The 25,012-nt window shown below is 47.2% G+C and overlaps 1 protein-coding gene across 1 annotated transcript in view; it reads left to right on the plus strand.

Moving 5' to 3' along the window:
• Positions 1 to 25,012, plus strand: part of Phlpp1 (PH domain and leucine rich repeat protein phosphatase 1) — a 201,505-nt gene that overhangs the window by 115,221 nt on the left and 61,272 nt on the right. The window contains exon 4 of the mRNA XM_004654634.2: positions 9,818 to 9,984. Coding sequence (XP_004654691.2) covers positions 9,818 to 9,984 — 167 coding nt within the window. The remainder of the gene's footprint in view (positions 1 to 9,817; positions 9,985 to 25,012) is intronic.

Consider the following 25,012-nt stretch of genomic DNA (forward strand, 5'->3'; position numbering starts at 1 on the left):
AACTGAGCCCTTCCCTAGAAGTCTGCTTTTGGGAGAAGCATCTCTGGCACTTCATTCCCTCTGCTGCTTGCTGCTCAGATCCCGTGTGGCCGCTCACCTTCCGAGTGCTCCGCTGTGCGCTGACGGGTGTGGGGAGGTTCCGAGTGGACATCCGACGCTTGTTTATAGATGCACTTCATTAATAATACACTGGTTTCTTATAGTGACCTGAAGGTCTCGTGGAGGTAATGTGTGTAGTGCACGGTGTTGACTGACGTGTTTGTCTTACCATGGTGACACTCCCGCTTACTGTTTATGGTAGTCCTCTGAGGTCCTCCTGACAAGTTGCGTAGCCTATGTTTGTAACAGTTCCGTGAGGTTGTATCTCTTGAGGCTGTCACGTTCATTTTTAAGTAAAGGAACAGAAGTGTATGTGTTTAACCAGTACCATCTTACTCTTTTTATTTATCTGTATTTCCAGTGTTTTCCAAAAGTGACCTGAGGGACCAGAATTGACATTCCAATAGCAACTAAGATTGACCACAAGCCCATCACGGAGCTGAGCAGTGATGGGAAGGCAGGTGGTGAGTGGCCAAGCAGCCCGTGACGGGACCATGCCACGGGTGGTGTCGAGCATGCCACTGAGCGCTGGCCACGCATCGTCACGCTGAGCAGGACGTACTCTAGAAGCTATAGGGTGCACTCAGAGTCAGCTATGGCCGGTTATGTTGAGCTCAGTGTTGAGGTAGCTACTGTTGTTTGATTCTTTTAGAATTGGTCAGAGTATCAGCATCACTATAGTATGTAGGATTCACCAGACTTATGATGTGTCTAGTCATATTTGCTTTTGGAATTGAAACCTTTTAATATGTCTTAAATGAATGACTTACATATATGTTTATCCCTAATAGCTTAGTTCCAGGTCTACGCTTACTTATCTTGTTAGTCCCCAGTATTTTTAACCCAAAGTATTGAATTTCTCCAGCTCTAATGAGGAGAAGTTCTTCTCCCCCTTGGTCGAATTCATAATTATAAACCAGGAAATAATGGAATAATTATGAAGGAACCTGTAAACTCTGTGAAACATGCTGGACTTGCATAGTAGACTTGGAACTAAAAAACGTTTTTTGGTGTCCTAACGTAAGACAAGCAGTGAACCTGTGAGTTGGCCTGTTTCTGTGTTGTGCACATAGATAAAGCCAGAGCTGGAGTGTGAAGTTTATCGTCTTCCTTCTCATGCTTTGTCCTTCTTGTCGAGAAGGTGTCGTCACGGGGGGGCGGGGGGTATGCTGCTGTGACTTTCAGAAACATTTCTCAGGACATTGTTTACACATGCTTTGCCAATAATGAAATGGGGAAGGAACCCTGAGCTCAGAATTGATCTCCACCCATGCCAAGCTCTCCTCTTCCTACTCCTCTTCTTCTTCTTCTCCTCTCTCTCTCTCCCCTCCCTCTCTCTCTCTCTCTCTCCCTCTCTCTCTCTCTGTTCCAAGAAGCACAGTGGAGCTCTGTGGAGCGCAGGGTGGAGACAGCTGCTAGTTTGACACTGGAATTTTGGGAGGCTGGTGTATCTCTGCTGACCCCAGCCAGCTGGTTCTGACCCACAAAGTGTGAAGTGTCAGGTCCACAGTTTAGTTGAGGTTGTGCAGTGAGCTCAGTGGACAAGTGACATAAGTGCCAGTGACCTGGATGGTCATTCTGTCCATGAAAGGACTCCCTGCTGGGAGTTGGCAGTGCTGGCGTGGAACTCTGGCTTCTCTGCTCTAGGCATGGCATGCTGCCATTGCTTCCCGCCCAGCATGGCCGAGTGAAGCCTTTGAAGACAAAATGTATCACTAGTGCAGTATGGACACGGAAGAGGCCAGGAGCCTGGTTGATGAGAAGTGAGGCGCGTGTGCGCAGTGCCTGGTCTATGAAGAGAAATGAGGCGTGTGTGTGCAGTGCCTGGTCGATGAAGAGAAATGAGGCGTGTGTGTGCAGTGCCTGGTCGATGAAGAGAAATGAGGCAGTGTGTGCAGTGCCTGGTCGATGAAGAGAAATGAGGCGTGTGTGTGCAGTGCCTGGTCGAAGAGAAATGAGGCGCATGTGTGCAGTGCCTGGTCGATGAAGAGAAATGAGGCACGTGTGTGCAGTGCCTGGTTGATGAAGAGAAATGAGGCATGTGTGCGCAGTGCCTGGTCGATGAAGAGAAATGAGGCGCGTGTGTGCAGTGCCTGGTCGATGAAGAGAAATGAGGCATGTGTGCGCAGTGCCTGGTCGATGAAGAGAAATGAGGCGTGTGTGTGCAGTGCCTGGTCGATGAAGAGAAATGAGGTGTGTGTGCAGTGCCTGGTCGATGAAGAGAAATGAGGTGTGTGTGCAGTGCCTGGTCGATGAAGAGAAATGAGGCGCGTGTGTGCAGTGCCTGGTCGATGAAGAGAAATGAGGCGTGTGTGTGCAGTGCCTGGTCGATGAAGAGAAATGAGGCATGTGTGTGCAGTGCCTGGTCGATGAAGAGAAATGTGGTGTGTGTGTGCAGTGCCTGGTCGATGAAGAGAAATGAGGCACTGTGTGTGCAGTGCCTGGTCGATGAAGAGAAATGAGGCGTGTGTGCAGTGCCTGGTCGATGAAGAGAAATGAGGCGTGTGTGCAGTGCCTGGTCGATGAAGAGAAATGAGGCGTGTGTGTGCAGTGCCTGGTCGATGAAGAGAAATGAGGCGCATGTGTGCAGTGCCTGGTCGATGAAGAGAAATGAGGCACTGTGTGTGCAGTGCCTGGTCGATGAAGAGAAATGAGGCAGTGTGTGCAGTGCCTGGTCGATGAAGAGAAATGAGGCGTGTGTGTGCAGTGCCTGGTTGATGAAGAGAAATGAGGCGTGTGTGTGCAGTGCCTGGTCGATGAAGAGAAATGAGGCGTGTGTGTGCAGTGCCTGGTTGATGAAGAGAAATGAGGCGTGTGTGTGCAGTGCCTGGTCGATGAAGAGAAATGAGGTGTGTATGCAGTGCCTGGTTGATGAAGAGAAATGAGGCGCGTGTGCAGTGCCTGGTCAATAAGAGAAATGAGGCGTGTGTGCAGTGCCTGGTCGATGAAGAGAAATGAGGCGCGTGTGTGCAGTGCCTGGTCGATGAAGAGAAATGAGGCGTGTGTGCAGTGCCTGGTCGATGAAGAGAAATGAGGCGCGTGTGTGCAGTGCCTGGTCGATGAAGAGAAATGAGGCGTGTGTGCAGTGCCTGGTCGATGAAGAGAAATGAGGCGTGTGTGTGCAGTGCCTGGTCGATGAAGAGAAATGAGGCGCGTGTGTGCAGTGCTCGACTCAGGGGAGATGGGTAGTGTGAGGATGCCTCCACCGCATCCCGGTCCACTCTCCTTCCCCGGCAGAGAGGCGGGAATGAGCACCAGGGAGGCGCACGTTGTCTGGGTCTCTCTGTATTGTCTTTTCTGTCCTGCTGTAGTCTGTTACTTGAACAATATGACCCTTGTGTTTTGCCTGTGCCCCCCCCCCCATCATTTAACCTTGTAAGGAAAAGAAATGTTGAACTACCGGAATACCAGGTAGAATTTACTAACTCCAAAAATGATGGCAGATACGTTTCTCTGAGGACATTAAGGTAAGAGGGCAGGCCAGCCAAGCGTGCGTCTGAGGGGGCTGGTTCACCTCGAGCGTGGCTGCCCGGCGTCTGTGTAAGTAGCCTGTCACACACACCTGTAAGCCGACTCCCGTGGGAGCAGGCAGCAGAAATCGCTGGAGCTTACTTGCTGGTCAGCCCATCTGACGGAAAATGGCAGCTCTCTTCAGTGAGAGGCTGGGCAAGGAGACGTGCTCATGGGAGATTGGGGAGGGTACCTGGTGTTCTCCTCCAGCCTCCACGCATGCCCTGTGCATGTGTGTGTCTGACACCCGGTGCAGCCCCTCCACACTGCAGACCTACGTGAAAAGTGATTTTGCCAGGCGTGGTGGCACACGCCTTTAATCCCAGCACTCAGGAGGCAGAGGTAGGAGGATCGCTGTGAGTTCGAGGCCACCCTGAGACTACCAGAGTAAATTCCAGGTCAGCCTCAGCTAGAGCAAGACCCTGCCTTGAAAAACCAAAAAGAAAAAAAGATTTCCTTTTACGGAGCAATGAAAACAAACACTAAAATTTTTATGTTGGTAAAGATGTAGTTGAAATAATTAAGTTTGTAGCCTGCTTCGCTGGTAGATATCAATGGATTTTAAATTTCTAGTCCACCTCATGCCTTCCTAAAGCATTGAGTGAGGTTAAAACTAGGTCATTTGAGGTTAAGAATTGTTTACCAAAGTGTATTGAACTCTCCAGAGACTGTCACTGTCCTTTTAGCCAGGGGCATAATTTCCCAAGCCACTGAGGGCTGTGCCTGGACAGTTAATGACGCCTGATGCAGTTCAGTTTTTCTTACTTTATAGGCAGAATCCCTTGTGCCCTTGTCACCGCTTTGAACACAGCCCCCTGGCTGGCATGTGAGCCTGTGTGCACGGAAGGATAGACTCAGGCTGGCTAAAGCACAGACGTACAGTGCCACGTGAACGTGGCTGTGACCTTTCCATGCCTGAGAAGGATGCTCACTCACCTAGTGAGCGGTTGGGCGTCTCGTGAGGAGGAGAACGTGGTCCTGTTGTTTTAGAGAGCCAGGGAGGGTCAGTTAGGGATGGACAGGCAGTGCTAAGACTCAGAGTAGAATCACGTTTTGGCTTAAGTGCCCTAGGGGTGGCAAAGAAACAATGTAGGGGTGAGACAAGCTGAACGTGTGCTAGAAAATGTGCTCAAGCCCAGGAAGAGTGTGAGATTGCTAGTGTTTTCATTGTTGCACTTTTATTTTTACCCCACAGTACTGTGTAGGGAAAATACTTTGAGAGCTGAAGGAGCTTTTTTTTTTTAAAAACCATGTGTGTTTACAAGTCAACTGGAAAAGAAGAGAGCTGGAGCAGGCAGTTAGGATTTACCTGGGTAGATCCCCGAGTCTGTCACTTCTAATTCTAAATTATGGACCCTACGTTTTATTGTTGTGATCAGTGCAGATTAGAACTAACCTCTTAAAGTCACAGTTATTGTGAACTGACCTAAAACTTGGGTTCATTCATATGTAGCCTTTATAAAGTAAGATGGACCATGGGGAAATTTGGTCGCACGTTGTCTTTGTAGCTGCCCCGTGGCAGGCGCAGCGGCCTGTGCACCACAGTCTGTCTTACAGGTTTGTGGTCTTGCTGGCTGGTGTCATGGTCCAGGAACTGCTAATCTGCAGAGCGTTTTTTGGTTTTTAAAATGAGAGAAATATCATTGCAGGAACTTTCTGAGTTATCAGGCACATGCTATAGGTACCACTTTGGGGGTGAGGGAATGAAGGACACATATGACTGTTTAATAGAATTATCACACACATTGTGTATTATGAAGTCTGTACTTGAGCCCTGGCTTTGTGTTTTGTACTGTCTTTTTGAGGTAGGACCTCACTCTAGTCCAGGCTGACTGGAATTCATTATGTAGTCTCAGGCTGGCATTAAACTCATGGCAATGCAGAGTTGAAGTGGGCAGAGCCCATGATGTCAAGGGGTGGTGGCCCCTTAGGTACGGCTCCGCCCCTTCTGTGGAGTCTTGTGTTGGCAGCAGCTTCCCCTGTGCTTTGCTAGAAGAGAGAGAGGAGTGCTTTCTGTCTTCGGCATAAACTTCTCATAGAGACTACTTCCCATTATCTAGTTCTGTTACCCCTGGCCTGGGAGTCAGAGGACCGCAGCCTCCCTTCTCATGACATCTAACTGGTTCAGGCCCGGAGCTAGCGATGGAGTGAGCAGCTCAGGCTCTTGTTCAGACCCTTGTCCTGGTTAGCTCTGTGGCCCTGAGCTCCAGACTGAGTTTAACCTTGATCTTTTTTCTAAACATTTTATCTTATTTATTTATTAGACAGAGAGAGAGAAAGAGAGATCATGCATGAATGGGCCTACAGTCACTGCAAATGAACTCCAGGTGCATGTGCCACTGTGTGCATCTGCCTTACGTGGGACGTGGAGAATTGAACCTGGGTCCTTAGGCTTCACAGGCAAGCACCTTAACTGCTAAGCCATCCCCCCAGCCCAACCTTGGTCTTTAAGACAAGAGCGAGTCCTCAGGGCACTGAGTGTGTGGAAGCATGAAGAGTCCCTGCCAGCAGGGACACACTTCAGGCATGTTGCCGGCTATTGCTGTGCCATTACAGGACAGCTTGCACTGGAGGCTGCGTGTTGGGCTACATCCAGCAGCTCGGTGGCTCGTAGCCATCCCGTGTGCACGTCTGTCTGACTCCGAGAAGAACCTTGGTTTCACAGCCGCTGTGCTGTGGATACTCAGCGTCTCCCTGGCATCAAGCAGACCTCTGGTGGAGTGCCTTTCTGTCTTTGTAGTGGACCCTGCATGCCCCGCTGGTGTGGGTGGAGGCATGTCTCCTGTTTTGGCGCCAGGATGTAGGGCTGGGCAGAGGAGAGACTTACCGTGGCCTTTGTGGTCACGCCAGGAGCTCACGGCCTCATGGCTGTCACGACATGTTCAATTTATCTTCTCCCAGAAGATGTTCCTACTGCTCTGTGGTTCCCACGAGTCCACACTAGGCTACGTATCCTGCTTCCAGCAAGGGCAGCCTGTGGTCCCGCAGGAGGAAGGAGTGTTTCGTTTTCTCGCAGCCCTCCACACGGAGCATTCCGTGAGACACTTCTGGGTAAGGAGAACCGGCGTCTTCAGCAGACTCCAGCTGAAACCGTGCTTGAGGCAGGTCAGAGGCAGACTGGAACAGGAAGGCCAGCTTGTGGCCCTCCTTCCTGCAGGCCATCCTGAGGACCACACTGGGATCTGAGCATAGTCACTTCAGTGCCAAAGACAGAACAGTCCTTACCCTCAGGGAGAGGTGAACGATAAGAAATATACATTGTGTGCCTTTGGTGACCAGTGATGAGCAGGCCCCATGTCTCACACGGATCTTCCTTCAAGCTTGTCTTGTGGTGATTAAAAGCCAAAGTCCTGACAGTGGTCTGAAAGGCCTCTGGGTTCTGCAGTGCTCCTCCCTCTTTATATGTGGCTTCGTTGTACTGCTCCTTTCTTTTCATTTTTCAGATATACTGGGAAGCACTCCTTGTCAGGGCTTTTCCTCTGGCTCCTGACCACTTCCTGTGCCTGGAATATTATCCCCCAGATAAATTCCTTGCCTTATATTTCTCATGTCAAAATGTGACCTTTTCAATAATGCTTACCCTGATCCTTTGTTAAAAAGTAGCATTTAGCCTTTTGAGGGAGGGATTGCTGGGGATAGAACTAAGGTCTTTATGTGTGATAGCCATGAATTCTACCATAGCTACAGCACTATTCCCTCTGCCCCATTTAAATTTTTTTCTTTTGGATAGTTTATTTATTTGAGAGCGATAGAGAGAGAAAGAAGTAGACAGAGAGAATGAGCACGCCAGGGCCTCCAGCCACTACAAACAGACTCCAGATGCCTGTGCCCCCTTGTGCATCTGGCTAACGTGGGTTCTGGGGAATCGAGCTTTGAACTGGGTCCTTAGGCTTCATAGGCAAGCGCTTAACTGCTAAGCTATCTCTCCAGCCCCCTGCCCATAAATTTTAAGATAAAGTCTTGCTGAATTACACAGGCTGCCCTTAATCTGTAGACTGTAGCCCGGATAGGCCCTCAACCAGTGATCCTCCTGCCTCCACCTCCTGTCACAACTACAAGTCTACCAGTAGGCCTGCCCACCCGCTCTTACCATGCCTGCTTGTGCAGGTGAGTTTGGTGGGAACAGGGGTCTTCCTGCAGGGCTTGCCTAGAGCACAGGTGGCGCATGGTTTGGTGTTCAGTAAACACCGTGAGTGCAAGTGACATGAGCTGTGGAAACGTCAGGATGGTGAGTTTCCCGTGGGTGCTGACAATTAGCAAAGCCCTGGTGGCTTAGGGCAACAGAAGCTTAGTCTCTCTAGTTTCTGGAGGCCAGAAATCCAAAATCCAGTTGTGTTGGGACCTTGCCTCCTTGAGGACTCTAGGGGAATCCAGTCCTTGGCTTTTCCTGCTTCTAGCTGTCAGCTTGTATTTGGGACCCATCTGGATGCCACAGGACCAACTATCCAGTCTCTCTTTTTAATTTTTTAAAGAATTTGTTGATTTGAGAACATGAGTGAATATGGACATACCAGGGCCCCGTCACTGTGAACAAACTCGGGACACATGCAGCAGTCTGTGCATCTGGCGTGCGGTGGGTATTTGGGGAGAACTCAGGCCAGCAGGCTGTGCCTTTAACTGTGAGCATCTCCCTGGTCTGGATTTTTTTTTTTTCCCCTGCTAATGGTGAAAATTCAAGGAAAGCCAAAATGACTAAAATGCCACCTCAGACGTAGTGGTTGTTTGTGTGTCTCCCATAGATTCAGGTGTAAAGCTTGTAGCTTGGGTCTCTGGCCACCTGGAGGTGTCACTGGGGACAGATTCTGGGGTCTGACCCTAAGGTATGTTTAGGTGCAGGTCTGCTTTCCAGCTCAGAGGTGCGCAGAGCGGTGTGAGCTGTGGTGGGGACCCGAAGGCTTGCTGCCCATCTGCTCGTGGTTTTGGCATCTGCTGGCTGGTGGTTTCTCTCTGTGTGGACGTATGGATAGGAGGCAGTGTCTTCTGCCGTAGATGAGCGTCCCCTGGATCTGTAGGTTTGAAATAAACCCCTTCCTCCCATAAGCTGTGTCTGGTTTGGATGGTCGCCCCAGCAACGTGAAGCTGTCTACAGCCGAAGGCCTCTCTAGGAACACTGGATGAGTCCCGGTACGCTTTCATCTGTGCACTGCAGTTTCGTTCAACCACAGATATGTTGTTCACAGGATGCATTTTATTTATGTGTACTGAATCATAGCATCAGAAAAAGTTGGATTCCACTGGATATAAAATGCAAATAATTCAATTTTGTATTAAGAGCAATACAAATAAAAGTAGCATTTGCATAATGCCTTTTCAGTGCTGCCCAAGGAGAACCAGGCCTCACGTGTAAACCTGCGACGCAGAGTGAAAGCCAGGGCTCTAGAGACCAGTGCCCTGCGCACCTTGTCTCTGCAGTGGAGGCTAGAGCTGCGTCCTCCCAGCCTTTGCAGGCTGAAGAGCCAGGGGACTTGAAATGGCTGCAGCCTTGGGCTTTGTTATAAATCGACATTGTGTCTCCTAGAATATTGAAGAGAACACACAAAAAATACAGGCCACTCAGTGCTTTTTGTCTCCAGCATGCACGCTTGTCTGTGCCTGGGACCCTGCCCATAGACAGAGTTATTTGACCAGGCCGGCTTTGACTGTAGAGATAAGCATCTAGATACAGATAGAGCATCTGCATGAAAGAAAGTACAGTGAATTTAGGAGCATTTTTATGAAACTTTGTGGAGTGACACCCTGAGATGTTTACAGCAGACAGGCAATAGAGTCGTATGTGATTAAAAATGACATGTCATTATAATGCATACAAGGCCATCAACGTTCCTTTGCTTTAAGTCAGTATTTAAATGCTTTTGCCGATTCTGTTTAGAGCTCAGTGTCTGTCTCCCAGCTCTGCATTCTCTCTTGGACAGTCTGCCTTTCTTTCCTTGATGTTTTCAGGAACGGAACCTCCAGTGTCCGAGTAGACAGGTGAGATCACCTGTGAGAGTCGGAGCCCGCCCACGCTCCTGGTTGCAGGGCCCCGGAAGGGCCCCCACAGCAGCGCCCCCTGCGCTAGGGGCAGCCTCTGCTGCTTTAAGCTTGGACTAGTAGTGCCGCTTGACAGGGTGTCTGGCTTCCCAACTGGGAACCTTATTTCTGTCTATGGACAGTAGTCACAGGACTGAGGAGAGGTTTTTAAACTGCATTTGTTTGTATCTGTTTCTAGATTGCATCCCAACGCATTAGCTCAGTGGACCTCTCCTGCTGTAGCCTGGAACAGCTGCCTGCCAATCTCTTCTACAGCCAGGACCTGACACATCTCAACTTAAAACAAAACTTCCTGAGGCAAAACCCCAACCTCCCAGCTGCACGGGGACTCAGCGAACTGCAAAGGTGAGACCCAGAAATGCTGGGATCTTTAGGAGGGGTACTTACTAGGGAGGAACATTCCTGTCAGTACGTGACCAGTATTCTTGATGGCCCTGACTACAAAGGGTGCAGTGCACACACCTTCTTTCTCAGAAGCCTGCAAAATATGACTCTGTTTTGTAGTGAGGACATTATCAATTTTTATTTAAAAATTTGCCCTAAGTTTTTACTTTGAAATTATCATTTGTTAATAATTCTTATATGATTTATGTAAGGATGCTCTTTAAACTTTTATTCCCTAAACTATTGGCAAATACTTTTGTGAAGTTAAGTAACATTTGGTGTGTTTCTTCTAACTTCAAGAATTTATTCAGATTGAATTATTCTTTTGAAATTTATAGAGCATCTTTTCCCACCATGAAAAGACTTTTGTTACTTTTTTGTTTTGTTTTTTAATGAAAATACATTGTCATAGAAATTTAAGACCAAGGTGTAAATGCATAATGCTGTCACCTGGATGTTAGTGTGTAGAATTCAGGAGTCATGTGTGCCCTTTAAATGTAGAGATATCTCTAATAGAGATCTAAGAGTTTACCATATTCACTTACTTCCTTTTTTGGAACAATGACCACTTTTGATTCTGTAGTAAATATAGCCCTGATATGTATCTGCTTGCTGCAAATACATGAGACTAAAACTGGAAAAGTATACATTTTAAATAATTTATTAGTTCATTTGTTCTTAATGATATGTTTAGAGATATGACTAGTAATTAGTCAGTGTACTATGTTTATGGTTTTTTTAAAAAAAAGTTTTATTTTATCTTTACTTATCAGAGAGGAGAGAGAGAAAGAGAATGGGTATGTCAGGGCATCCAGCCACTGCAAACAAACTCCATACATATGGGCCACCCTGTGCATCTGGCTTATGTGGGTACTGGGGCATTGAACCTGGGTCCTTTTGCAGGCAGGCACCTTAACCACTAAGCTAACTCTCTAGCCCTGCTTATGGTTTTTAACACACAAACATGGAACTCTAATAAGGGTTTATGGTTAAATTTATGGTCTTCATAGTGACATTTTCATATATTAGTGTTACACTTGGTTCTCCTTTTCCACTGCCCCTCCCCGTGCCTGCTTTTTCCAAAGAGAGTATTTTAAGTTGTCTTTCAGATAATTGTGGATATTTTATACTCTTGTCAAATTATGGCAAGTGGTCATTTCTTCAATGTCAGGTAAGTTTCAGTTAACTTTCACTGAAGTCTTTAAGCTCTACTGGGCAGTCTGCACTTTGAATGAGCTTCACCCACGCCCCACCTTATTGCATGGAGGAGTTAGCAATCATTTGGAAAATGCTGATTTGGGGTGTGTGTGTGGGGGGTGTGTGTATTATAGATTTCCAAATAATAACACATTTCATTGTCTCAAGAGTTCACACTTGTGGATATCACCCCTGACCTTATCAGGAAAGTATTGTTGGTGTCACCCCTGATCTTGTCAGGAAAGTTTTGGGAAGTTGACAAGCTTGCTGCAGAAAACCTTTTCATAAGTTGTTTTTCCTGAGGTCTCTGAGACGTGTGCGCCAGGTACCCAGATGTGAGTAGTAATTGATTGTTGGTTGTTATGTCAAGTGAAAATGTTATTCCATGGATAGTGACTAGTTGGACTCACAAATCATCATATAAGACTTGTCCTTAAGTTAACCGTAAGACTTCAGTATGCACCTGAAAATAAACAGGTATCCGTCTAGGGCTGAGATGTAATGGAAATGACACTTGCGCATCATCGAGTAGGGAACCAGCATTAGATGTGTTCACAAAGAGTGCTTTCACAGGGCTTGCTTGGCATAGAAGAGAGAGTGACGCCCGGGGCAGTTGGACACGGCACAGAAAATTTATGTCGTAGGGACTCCAGAAAGGACCCTGTGCTCACAGGTACACAGCAGGAGAAGCTGGAGTGCAGCACGCGTCTCGTCTCCACAGGGCTTGGGCACGGGTACACTCATTTAAATAGGATTTCTCTGTGATGCGGAAGGTACATCGTCATTTTATCGTTTGGGTTTGAAATCATTCAGAAATGTTCTCGCGTAGTGCACAGAAACAGAGATTGGCCATCTGCCCTTCTGTTCAGAGCAGCGAGCTTTCCAGCTTTTCCTTGGAGTCCAGGACTTGTTGGCTTAGCAGGTTGAGACGGGTGTCAAACTGCAGTCAACACGGGGCTGTGGTTCTTTCTTTTTTTAATGTTTGTTTATTTACTTGGTTATTACTAGAGAGTGAGAGGACAGGCACATTAGGACCTCTAGCCAGTGTAAATGGACTCCAGGTGCAAGCATCACCTTGGATCTCTGGCTTATGTGGGCTCTGGACCGTTGAACCTTGGTCCTTGGGCTCCATAGGCAAGTGCCTTATCTGCTAAGCCATTTCTCCAGTCCCTGGTTATTTCTTTGTTCCTTCTTCTCTCTCTCTGTGTGTGTGTGTGTGTGTGTGTGTGTTGGGGGGGTACATACAAGTGTGTCTATACCCTCGAGGCGGGGTACTGCTTGTGGTGGTTGCGGTAATGCCCAGTGCCTCACTTCATTGCTCTCCGCCCACCTGCCCTCATTTGAACCAGAATCACTTGCTGGTGCTGGAGCCTGCTGCTCTTTGAGAGCCTGGAAGAGTCCCAGGTCTCTGCCCCCCTGTGCAGAACTGGGGTGACAAATGCGTGTGGCCATAGCCCAGCTGGCTACGTGGGGCTTGTCGCGTGGAACTGGGCGGTTTCGGGCTCCGCATGCGCTGCATTTAGCCCCTGAGCCGCCCCTCCAGCCCTCCTGCTATGGCTCAGACAATGATGGCAAATATGGAGAAAATGGTGTCACCGAGAGAGCTGAGGGCAGACGCTGGGATGATGGCTCTCTCACTGCTTCTTCTGAGCGTTTTATAATAATTGAAAACCTCAAAGTCTGCTTGTGTGCTGCTGATCACGTAGGAGAGCGTGGTGCTGCTCAGGCCGGAACTGGGAAGTCCGTGAGCATCTGACGGAGGGACTGGGGGCGTGGGCCTGGCTGCAGCCGAGCACGCGGACACCTTTCAGGATTACCGCAGGGCCGCCCGCGTCGCGACTCCGTGTGGGACCTTTGGAAGCCGTCCTTCCCTCCTCTCCACTCTTACCACGCGCAGCCTCTCCCTCCCTGTCGTGATGAACAGCCTTCCTCGGCTTCCGAGCCCCTGGGGTTCTTTGGAGAATGGTTACACTTGTTCCCCCAGTGCAGCTCAGCCTGTGTTCTTGTCTGCTGCTTGATACGGTTCCTGGTTTTGTTTTGCACTGTATAAGGCACAAATGTTTTTCTCATTAAAATAAAATGTCATATAGATTATGTAAAACCTTAATAAATTTAAAAAAGTTTAAGTTTTGCCCAAATTTTCATTATATCCTCCACCTAAGTCCTGCTTGCAAGTAAGCCACTTTTGAGTCTTCTGGCTCTTTCTCCCGTTTTTTTTTTTTTTTTTTTTTTTTTCTTACTAAATATTATATATGTACTGCTGGATTTGGATATTTCATTACTGGCATTGTATGGTCATTTATCAGCATGAGAAGGAAGCTCCTGGGGTTATCTCACAGCCCTCCTCACACGCCATGCACCAACTTGCTGCTCCCTCCTCGTAGATGTTCACAGCTAAGGTCCTCAAGCTCAGTGCTGACGTGTTTGGGGTCACATGATAATAGCTCTTTCTTTTTCCTTTCCTCAGTACTTGGAAGCTCCTAACAGAACACTTTCTTCTCAACACCTTGTTCTTGGCGATGGCTCTGTCCTCAAGCCAGTGTGGCATTTCTCTTTTGCCTGCCACACTGCCCGGGCAGGGCAGGCGGCGCATCTTGTCCCTGGGGTGCGTCACCTTTGCTTGAGAGAAGCCTTGGGCCTTCTGCCTCGGGGATGATGCCAGGATTCAGGGAACCTACTGGGGAAGAGAGCTGAAACCTCACAGTTCAGTGTGTGGATTTTTATCTAGTCTCCCAGTTTCCAGAGTACTGTATTTCCCGTGTCTGATATCTTTAAGCCAGTAACTCTCTGGTCCAGTTTCTTCTGGGAACAAACTCATTGGCTGTAACCAGGGAGATCTCAGTTCCAACTTCTCCTTATATAAGCATCTGCAAATCATATTTTTATAGAAGTATAAGAAAAACATAGCACAGGCACAAATCTGAGTGTGCTTCCTGCTAGATTTCCACCAAGTGTACACACTCATGCACTGAGTGCTTGTATTGAGAAGTAGAGCATCACCAGCACCTAGAAGCCCTCTCTCTGCCCTTCTTGATACCCCGGAGATGGCCCTGACTCCATGGGCCGCGGCTTTACTGTCTGTGTACCTGATATAAATCGATCACACCGTGTGTATGTCATTGGCTTTTTTCACCTATGTTTCTTTATTTAAAAAAAAAGTATGGGCTGGAGAGATGGCTTAGTGGTTAAGCGCTTGCCTGTGAAGCCTAAGGACCCCGGTTCGAGGCTCGCTTCCCCAGGTCCCACGTTAGCCAGATGCACAAGGGGGCACACGCGTCTGGAGTTCGTTTGCAGAGGCTGGAAGCCCTGGCGCGCCCATTCTCTCTCTCCCTCTATCTGTCTTTCTTTCTGTGTCTGTCACTCTCAAATAAGTAAATAAATAAAAATTAAAAAAAAAATATGTCAGCTTGTACTGTGATTTTCTTCTTCCTTCCTTCCTTTCTTTTCTTTTTCTCTCTTCCTCCCTCCCTCCTTTCTTCTTTCCTTTCCTTCCTTCTCTCCCCGTCCTCTTCCTCCCCTCCCCTTCCTCCCTCCTTCATCTCCAAGGAGAAGGGTTTCTTTGGTACCAGTTTATTTTGGATTTAGTTTTGTGTTTGTTTTCCCCCACCTTCCCTTTCCCCTCCCCTCAAACCCATCCAGCCCTATTGTCTGGGCCTGTTGCTGTCAGGTATGGCAGCAAATTCAGTTGGCCCTGGTTAGGAAGCACAGATGAGCGAGACCACGCGGTGTTTGTCTTTCTGTGATTGTGTGAGTTTGCTGAGTATGATCTGGTCTAACTCTGTCCGTTTTTCCACAAATTTCATCATATTTTTTTCTTACTGCTGAGAATAATTCCACTGTGTAAAGGTACCACAACTTCCTTATTCATTCACCCAATGACAGGCACCTGGGTTGATTCCAGTTCTTAGCTATTATGAATTGAACAGCTGTAAGCATGGTTGAGCAGGTACGTCTGTAGTGAATGAAGATGGGGCATTTAGGATAAATGCCCAGTAAGGGAACGACTGGGTCTCTCAGTGGGCCTTCTGTTCATCCTTTGCGGGGAACTCCATAGTGATGTCCATAGTGGTTGTACAGGCTTTGAGATGTTGCGACTTGTTTAATTACGCATTTATAATAAATTTCTAGTGCATATTTCACAGGGAACATGGCAGAGAGGTATCAAAATATCATTTGTTTTAGAAATACTTTAATATTGTGTGTGTGTGTGTGTGTGTGTGTGTGTGTGTATGCTGATGTGCATATGCCTGGGGGAGGGCCGTGTACAGGCGCATGTGTGTCTCCTCTTCACCTCCTCGTTCACGCAGGGTCTCCCTCGTTCCTTTGCCGCTGCTGTGTGCCAGCGTGGCTGCCTGTAAGCTCGCGGCTGTGTCGCGCTGCCAGGGCGCGTAGGGAAAGCAGACGCCTGCTCCAGCTCGGGTCCAGTTTTAGGTGCCGTTCCGAACAGAACTCAGAAGAGGCTTGCAGGTGCTTACGCACTTGGAACCACTGAGCCGTCTCCCCAGCGCAGGGTAATTTATATTTCTATCCGTGTCTAAATGTATTCATTTTAGATTAGAATTAGGTCAGATTTCTAATTTTAGGATTTCATAGAGAAATTTTAAGTATAATGCAGTTACAGTAAGTGAGAGTTCTCTTTACAGTACAATATGCCTTCTTAATTTTTCTTCTAACTAAATTTTCACCTGAAACAAATTACATGTTTCCAAAGAACATTTAAATTGGCATTTGTACCAGCAGTCTAAATATGGAAGTGTGTGTGCTCATGCACACACACCAGTCAGCAGTTCGGGAAACATTGTTCTTGGACTTGCCACTGTTTGCTTTCCCTTTGTTGGCGCCAAAACTCTTCAACTTCGGGTTTATTGTAGAGAAGACGACTGCAGAGTACTTCGCTGGTCTTGGCAGTTTCTTTCCTGATTGTTTGTAACGCGTTGTTTCTGTCTTTCTGTTTAGTAACACTTCATTTGTGGCTCACTGTAGCTCCATTTAGGTGACCCAAATGGTCTTAACACACGATAATTATTATTTGCCATACCAAATGGTTTTAATGAAATGCAATGTTTCTTTATATGGAAGACAACTTTTTGCTGGTTTAAAAGCAAGAGCTCCAACTTCTCTTCCCGTGGCTTAATTGACTGTTTTCATTGGGTTAGAAAAGCTTCAAGCACTTACTTGCACTGGCTTATATTGCTGTTCAAACATTACATGGTACCAATAACTATTTTTATCTTTTATTTCGTTTGTATCATTTTATGTATTATACTAAATATTACTGGTGTTCAAATATGAGAGAAAGAGGGAGAATGAGCACGCCAGGGCCTCTTACCACTGCAAATGAACTCCAGATGCATATGCCACTTTGTGCCTCTGGCTTTCTGTAGGTACCAGGGTTCAACCCCAAGCAGCAGGTTTTATAAGCAAGTGCCTTTAACCACTGAGCCCTCTCTCCAGCTCCCTTTTACCAGTTTTTAAAATTGTACTGGTCACCATGTCCTGAAGTGGATGGGGTGTTTGGAAGGTCTGGTTTGTGGAGCCTCGCATGTGTCTTCCAGGGTAACCACACACCTTACTCCATGTCCACAGGAGCCCCGCAGGAAAATGAAAAGTCCCAGGGGAATCCAGGTGCTTTTATCCTTGGTCCAACAGAGGGAATCAGCTGTGGAAAATAAGTAAAAGAGGAGGGGCCAGAGAGAAACAGCAGTTGCTGTACTAGGTCTCTGTATGAGCAAACGCTCTCAGCCTTGATCCCCACCCGGAGAGACGAGAGAGGAGGTGCTTCTTTCCTCTGCGCATGTGGAGAGCGGCTGTCACAGGAGTTTCCTCTCTCGCTTTCAGAAAGGAAAAAAAGCCGGGCGTGGTGGTGCATGCCTTTAATCCTAGGAGGATCACTGTGAGTTCAAGGCCACCCTGAATTCCAGGTCAGCCTGGACTAGAGTGAGACTCTACCTTGAAAAACCACAAAACAAAACAAAAAAAAGGAAAAAGAGAGCTCTTCTTAGCTCAAAATAACCCTTCTGCTCAAGAGGCATATTTTGAAGTTGACATTCTGCTCTCCTTCCTAACGGGATGAGTCAGCCTTTGCTTGCCGTGATAGCCTGAAGTGCGAGGAGCAGGAAGAGCGCCCGCAGGGGCTGGTGATCATTGATGTGCACATATTTCCGGTTGCTTTGCCCATAGGACTTGTAAATTTTTAAAATTGAAGTACCTTTATTTGAGAATATTCTCATGTACTACTTAACGCTTTTAGAGATGAGCCTATGTTTTAGTAAATCCTTGACAAATTAATGATCATTTATAGACACTTAAATTTCTTAATTCTGGATGTGAGTAATTCATTGAATAAAAATCATAATCACATGTTTCACTTGATTTTGGTTTTTATTGTTTATCACTGCCATTAATAAAGGATGTGAACTTTCTTTTCTTCCCTTCCCCTTCTCTCCTTCCTTCCCTCTCTCCTTCCTTCCCTCCTTCTCTCTCTTTCCTACTATCTCAAATGTGTGGCCCAGGCTGACCTCAAGCTCCTGATCCTCCTGCCTCCACCTCTTCCAGCAATTTCCTGCCAGCATGCACCACCACAACTAGTGTGAATTGTCTGTCTTTTGTTATTTGTAGGTAAATTGAAACAAAGAAAAGTGCTCTTCTTCTACCCCCCGCCCCCCCATTTGGGTTTTCAAGGTAGGGTCTCACTGTAGCCCCGGCTGACCTGGAATTCGCTGTAGTCTCAGGGTGGCCTGGAATGCACAGGGATCATCCTCCCTCTGCATACTTCCCAAGTGCTGGGATTAAACGCGTGTGCCACCACGCCTGGCTTCCACCTTTGAGACCAGGTCTCTGCTGCTGCCCACCAGCACCAGTCTAGCTGGCTCGTAAGCACTGGATTTGATGCGTGGGCATCTCAGATTTACATGCCTTTACCTATGGCTGTGTGTGGGTGCCGGGGGCGGGGGGGAATTGAACTCAGGTGAGCAGGCTTTGCATGCAGGTGTTTGTAACTACTGAGCCATCTTCCTGGTCCCATGTCAGCTTTTTAGAAACATTTTCCTCTTAATAATGATTTTGCTACTGACCTGCTTCACAGCGTCCCATGCAGTGCTTTTAAAAGGAACTTTTTGTTTTCAGTAAAGGTATTATCATTCATAGGAATAGTAGAATTGCCGTATTTAAACATTTGACTACATTCCATTTTGACCTTAGAGACTTACATGATACATGCCACACGGGCAGAATTGACTCTGTCACCTCTTGCTGTGTCTGGCTTTGGATTCCTAGAAGGGAGGCATCTGGCCTCCCTCCCGCGAGGGCTGGCTGCCGGCTGGCTCCCTGTCAGTGAGTCACGGCCCCTCACTCACCCACGTGTCGGTCATACGCCGCTGCAACAGGCATTTGTAACAGCTTGGAGAAGGAAGTGAGGCTGGTGCCTGACGAGGAGACTGAACCCTGAGAAGGCTCAGGAAATACTACATGGAAAGAGATTGGTAACAAAGGGTTGATAGCTTGGGAAAGGAGGCATTAAGTTTAAAATGGACAGTGTGGTATTGAACTTTCTAGCCTAAAAAGAAAAAGAAAAAAGAAAATCACCATTCTTTAAAAAACCTCCCATTCTCTTTCCATTTCCCGTTTCTGACCAGAAAGTGCCACCACCTGTCGCTTTCCCCACCCTGCAAGCTCGGGCCCAAGTGCATCCTCCTGAGCTTCAAAGCGGATTGCAAGGACTGCTGTTTCTGGAAGCTTTGGGTTATTCCTATCCTATGTGATCATCCCCTTTTTTGAATTGTTATCTATCTTTATGATTCCTTGGTAGCTATTCCTTTTATAGTCAATATTTGGAAATTGCTCAAATTGTATTGATCTAGAAGTTTCTTGACCATAGGGATGGAAATTCCTGGCCTGTATAATCCCTCTATGTTCAGCCTAGGGATCGAGACCCAAATACATACAAGATGCATGCATTTTGGTTGAATTGAATTGGCTTTCCTGCCACAAAGGGTGACCAGAGGAATATGGTCATAGCCTGAAAGAAAGCCTCTAGTGCCTTGAGCAGCGGGACGTGTAGGTGTCACCCAAGCAACTGTTTGAAGGGGACAGAGGTCCTTTAGGGTACTTGGTGATCTATTACATTTCATTTCCTGTCATTTAAAGAGCAAGTTCATTGAATTAGGTAGTGTAATTTAGAGGCAGTGATACAAGAGAGTATGTGTCAACTAAAAGGAGAGCACCTGTGGGTGAAGGAGGGAGAGATCAAAAGGAGAGGAGTTCAGCCCTGTGAAATGTAAAGTGTGTGCTAGCTGAAAGAATGAAAGAGATGAGATGAAGTTGACTGTCAAAACACGTGTGTTGTAGGATGACAGTTACAGAGAAACGAGCAATGAGATGCTCATAATTATGCCTGGTCTTGATCAAGTACCTTTCTCTCCAACAGCTCAGATTTCGACATTTTTAGTTCCCATGGACTTGGAAACAAATGAGCTTATCTTCTGCTCTGTTCTTTTGGGAATCATGGCATTCCAGTGCTAGAAAGTGATTAATGTGAATGACCCTTACCACACATGCACATTTGCAGGCTTGTGTTGGATGAGGGATTCAGTTGTTCCGTCGGGGCTTTCTGAAAACTTGTTTTAGTGTCAAGTGATAACCTGTCCTCACGGTGGAATGAGGAGCCGCTCGCCTACCAGCCTGGTGCTCGAGGCCACGGTGCTTAGGACGGCCCTCCCTTGGAGTAGAGGAGCTGCTCGCTGCTGAAGAAAGGACTAGTCCCTACAACCAGCTAGCTCAGAGTGATGCTGTGGCGGCGGGGGTGCTGATCTTAGGAAGAGGTTTCCAATACTGGGATTTGGGGATGTTGGCCAAATGATGAAGGAATGTCATAGAATGTATGGAATGTCCCTTGTTCCCAACAGTGGAAGTTCTTACCCAGCTGCATTTCACAGACGGAATTTGGATCCTCTTAGGAGCATTCCAATGCATAGGATTCCCATTTCCCTGCCTCAAAGGGAACCTGTACTCAGTGCTTGGGGCTCCAGATGGCCTGGCCTTTGTTCTTTGAGCTTATGCTGCCAGCGTCGTTCCTGGCAATGCTGGCTGTTCTCGTGTTCCTTCCCTCACCAGGTTTTTTGAAGAGGCGCTCAAAGGAAAACAAAAGATTTTACGTATCATCCAGGCTGTATGAAATTGCATATTATCCTGTTGGCTCCTTGGGATCATTTAAGATGCTCTTTAACTTCCCCTCACGCATAAATGTATGTGGGAAGTGACGTCTTTAAAAGCTTCAGTTTAATTCTAATTTGGATGTTTTATTCTGCCTGGTTCCATTTTCCTGTGTCTTTAATTAAACTCTTGGCTGTATTCTCTAAGCTTTAACCTAATTCCAAGAGTTTAATTCCAAACACAGTGTTTATAGAGGTTTGTTATTCTGCCCAGTAATCAACTTCTCACTCTACATCCCCTAAGGGACAAGGCTGAGTCATGTTTGAGGGCCAGCAGATGTTTATTTTGTGGCTGTCCATAATGAACAGCATCCTAACTTGGGACTCAGACACAAGGTTCGCATCATTACTGATGAGTTGTGAAATAATTCCATGGTGGTCAGTGTGAAAACACCACTGACTGATGTTTCTCTGTCTCATCTCTGCCCTGCTCTGCCTGCCTCCCATCAAATACACACACACACAATTCTCCAGGTCATTCAAGAAAGGCACCTGTGTAACTTTTGTAAACTAAAGAGCCGTGAGAGCTGCTCGTTTTCCTGAACAGCTGTAATTTTGATGGTACTTACCACATGCCATACTGTGAACGGAGGCATCTCCCACGCGGTGGTGCTCCCCATGGGGGGCTGGGATGCAGACACTTCAGCTGGGAGATTTGATAGGGGACTTTAAAAACAGGACACACCCATCTCATTCTGTCCCCTTGCTTTAAATCTCTCTCATCTCCCCTTCCTTCCCCGCTCCCTTCTTCTCTCCCCTGCCCATGCACAGGAAAGGGAAGTGTTATTTTTGTTTCATTTAATTTGAAGCTTTTAGGGTAACACCCATGTCTTCATTTCCAAGTACTCTGTGATTAGGCTTTAAGCAGCCTTTACAAGCACAATATTTCCTAAGCATACCTTATAGTTTAAGCCCTCTAGAGCAGTATTACATACCTGCACTGGGATGGCATGGGTATTTACAGAAATCATGAATACCAGGCCTGCTCAATCAGAACCTGTGCTGGCAGGGCCCAGGGATCTTCAGCTTAGCAGTGGCACAGGCTAGGAGCAAGGTAGCCTTTTTCCTGGGATGCAGCTAGGACTGGTCCACGGAAACATGACTGCTCCCTTGCCTGCTCTAGTAAGACTAGAACCCTCTTCTTAGCCACCCTGCCCAGGAAGGCTGCCGGCACCGCCCCCCAGCAGCACTGCTTCCTCAGGTTTAGCACGCCTGTAGGCTGCCACTTCCTGCTTCAGCCGCTGAGCCTACCAACCCGGTCTCCCTTCCACACCTGCCTCTGATGCTGACACTCAGCCTCATTCCGTGGCTGACACAGAGAAATGGGCCTGACATCGTGGGAAGCCTCTCATCCCCTTTGGTAAGCCTGTGGCTCTTCCCCAACACGAAGGGATGTCCTCAGTTTCCCCTCCTGCCCTCCCCTGGGAGGGGCAGACTGTCTCTGTCTTTCCCCAGGTGCTTTCCTACATATGTGACCTCTGTTTAAGGTCTGAGCCCCTTACTCTCTCTTAGACTTCTGGGACCCCTGTGCAAGGGGGAATCTTTTAGCTTGAGCCTTCCTCCTTGCCTTCCCACTGGGTCCTAACTCTCCCTACGATAATTCTTATAATTCAAAATTTACGTTTTCCGAATCTGCATCTTCAATTCTTTGATAATTTGGACAAGGACCCAAAGTTAGGGTCTGTGGGACTGGAGTCTCCTGCATCTTCATGAACATCTCATCCCTCCCTGGACTCCAAGAATCTCATATCAACATTGTAGCCAGGCTGTCTTCTCGTCGCCATCTGCCTGTCAGTTCTTGCTCATATCCGTTCTGTTGAAAGTGAGTCTTTTCCTCCATGCGCTTCCGTGACATTCCGTTCTTCTGCTACCCGTCTGTAAGCAGCTTTACTTCTCACACCATTTCAAGTTCGTGTTTGGGGAGGGCAGTAAAATCATGTCTATTTCATGTTTGCTACAGACCCTAAGAACCCAGGAAACGTTTAGTGGATGCATGGTTTAATGCCAGCATCAGGCTGGATCCACAGTAAATGTTGAGGTGTTGGGTTTTTCTTGCCTTATTATGAGCTGTGCTTGGCCTCCGCGTGACGTGGAGCTGAAGCTACTCAGCCCAACAGCGTGCTTCCTTGACAGGATGGTTCCCTCTGGCCTCTGCTCTTGCTCGTGTTCTCATTCCTTTGGTGGGTGATGTGATGCCCTTGATACAGAAACTCTCTGCTTCTCAATGCTGTGGTTTCGTGGATGAGTTGCCTGGGCCCTCATCCAAGTGCATGCGTGCATCTGCAAGTTTCTGCTTCAAGACATCTCAGGTAGAGATGGTGATCTGTGTTCTGTCTTGTCCAGAAATCTTTGAACACTACTCTTTGTCCTAGCAGAGCAGTGGTTAATCTGAGCATCCCTGAGTTCTGCTGGCACTTATATGTGCTAATTATGGGCAGATCTATTGAGGAAAGAAGTGAAAAGACGTGCTCACAGATGATGGAGGGCAGAAGCTGTCTCCTAAGAGAGGTGTGTTTAAGTGTAATATGAACATACTTCTCGTTCTTCTTTTGAGTCTTCATTGCCAATTTGTAAAAGAACCAGAAAATGACATACTTAGCGATGTAATAACTGCCATTTCCACATAATGGCTGTCTTATTATCCAGAGTGGTTTCTATATGATACGCTCACTGGCTTCTTGTGAGCAAACCTGTCCTCCCCCATCCCATGACCAGTAGCTGCGGCATGCTCTCAATTGTGTGGCTCAGTTAACCTAGCATGGGCGCTTACACAGAAAGTGACCAGTGTGTACTTTCTTGTTTGAATTATATGAAAAGAGGGATTAAGGGCTGGAGAGGTGGCTTAGTGGTTAAGGTACTTGCCTGCAAAGCCTAAGGACCTAGGTTCCATTTATCCAAGACCCCTGTAAGCCAGATGCACAAGGTGGTGCATATCTGGAGTTTGCTTGTAGCATCTGGAAGCCCTGGTACCCATTCTCTCTCTCTTCCTCTCTCTAAATAAAAATAAAATATTAAAAAGGGATTAAAATAAAAGTTTTTCTGTTTGGAGATGAATTTGCCATTATAGTAGTAAGTCCATTGTAATTATTGTTAGCACTGAGTGTTCTTAATTTTGGGAAGTTACTTCAGAAAAATTATGCCTGTGAGGTTTTTGATCTAGGACTTAAGATCCAGGTCTAATGCGTGCAGGGCTCGTGTTCTGATATCAGACGTAGTATGCCTGAGCTCAGGGTCTAACAGACACAGGGCATGTACTCTGGATTTAGACGTGGTACACTTGAGCCCAGAGTCTAGTGCACACAGGGCATGTACTCTGGATTTAGACGTGGTACACTTGAGCTCAGGGTCTAGTGCACACAGGGCATGTACTCCGGATTTAGACGTGGTACACTTGAGCCCAGAGTCTAGTGCACACAGGGCATGTACTCTAGATTTAGACATGGTACACTTGAGCTCAGGGTCTAGTGCACACAGGGCATGTACTCCGGATTTAGACGTGGTACACTTGAGCCCAGAGTCTAGTGCACACAGGGCATGTACTCTGGATTTAGACGTGGTACACTTGAGCTCAGGGTCTAGTACACACAGGGCATGTACTCTGGATTTAGACGTGGTACACTTGAGCTCAGGGTCTACTGCACACAGGGCATGTACTCTAGATTTAGACGTGGTATACTTGAGCTCAGGGTCTACTGCACACAGGGCATGTACTCTAGATTTAGACGTGGTACACTTGAGCTCAGGGTCTAGTACACACAGGGCATGTACTCTAGATTTAGACGTGGTACACTTGAGCTCAGGGTCTAGTGCACACAGGGCATGTACTCTAGATTTAGACGTGGTACACTTGAGCTCAGGGTCTACTGCACACAGGGCATGTACTCTAGATTTAGACGTGGTATACTTGAGCTCAGGGTCTAGTGCACACAGGGCATGTACTCTGGATTTAGACGTGGTACACTTGAGCTCAGGGTCTACTGCACACAGGGCATGTACTCTGGATTTAGACACATGGTACACTTGAGCTCAGGGTCTAGTGCACACAGGGCATGTACTCTAGATTTAGACGTGGTACACTTGAGCTCAGGGTCTAGTACACACAGGGCATGTACTCTAGATTTAGACGTGGTATACTTGAGCTCAGGGTCTAGTGCACACAGGGCATGTACTCTAGATTTAGACGTGGTATACTTGAGCTCAGGGTCTAGTACACACAGGGCATGTACTCTAGATTTAGACGTGGTATACTTGAGCTCAGGGTCTACTGCACACAGGACATGTAGTCTGGATTTAGACGTGGTATACTTGAGCTCAGGGTCTACTGCACACAGGACATGCAGTCTGGTTTTAGACACGTGGTACACTTACACTGGTTTGTGAGTGTTCGCCCTGGTATATTTACTGTAATTTTTAGCATCTGTAGAAATTCTTTTGCTGTTTTTGATGAAATCCTCTTGTAGCTGTAAATTTAAATTGTAGCCCAAGCAAAATATGCATGTGTGTGTGTTTGCTTTCTAGTCAGATGAGAAGGTGTGTTTCTTTCCCCTGCGCCCGGCCTCATTGATGGTGATAGGAGTTAGCAT

Source organism: Jaculus jaculus, chromosome 15 (assembly GCF_020740685.1).
Source record: "Jaculus jaculus isolate mJacJac1 chromosome 15, mJacJac1.mat.Y.cur, whole genome shotgun sequence".
NCBI lineage: Eukaryota > Metazoa > Chordata > Mammalia > Rodentia > Dipodidae > Jaculus > Jaculus jaculus.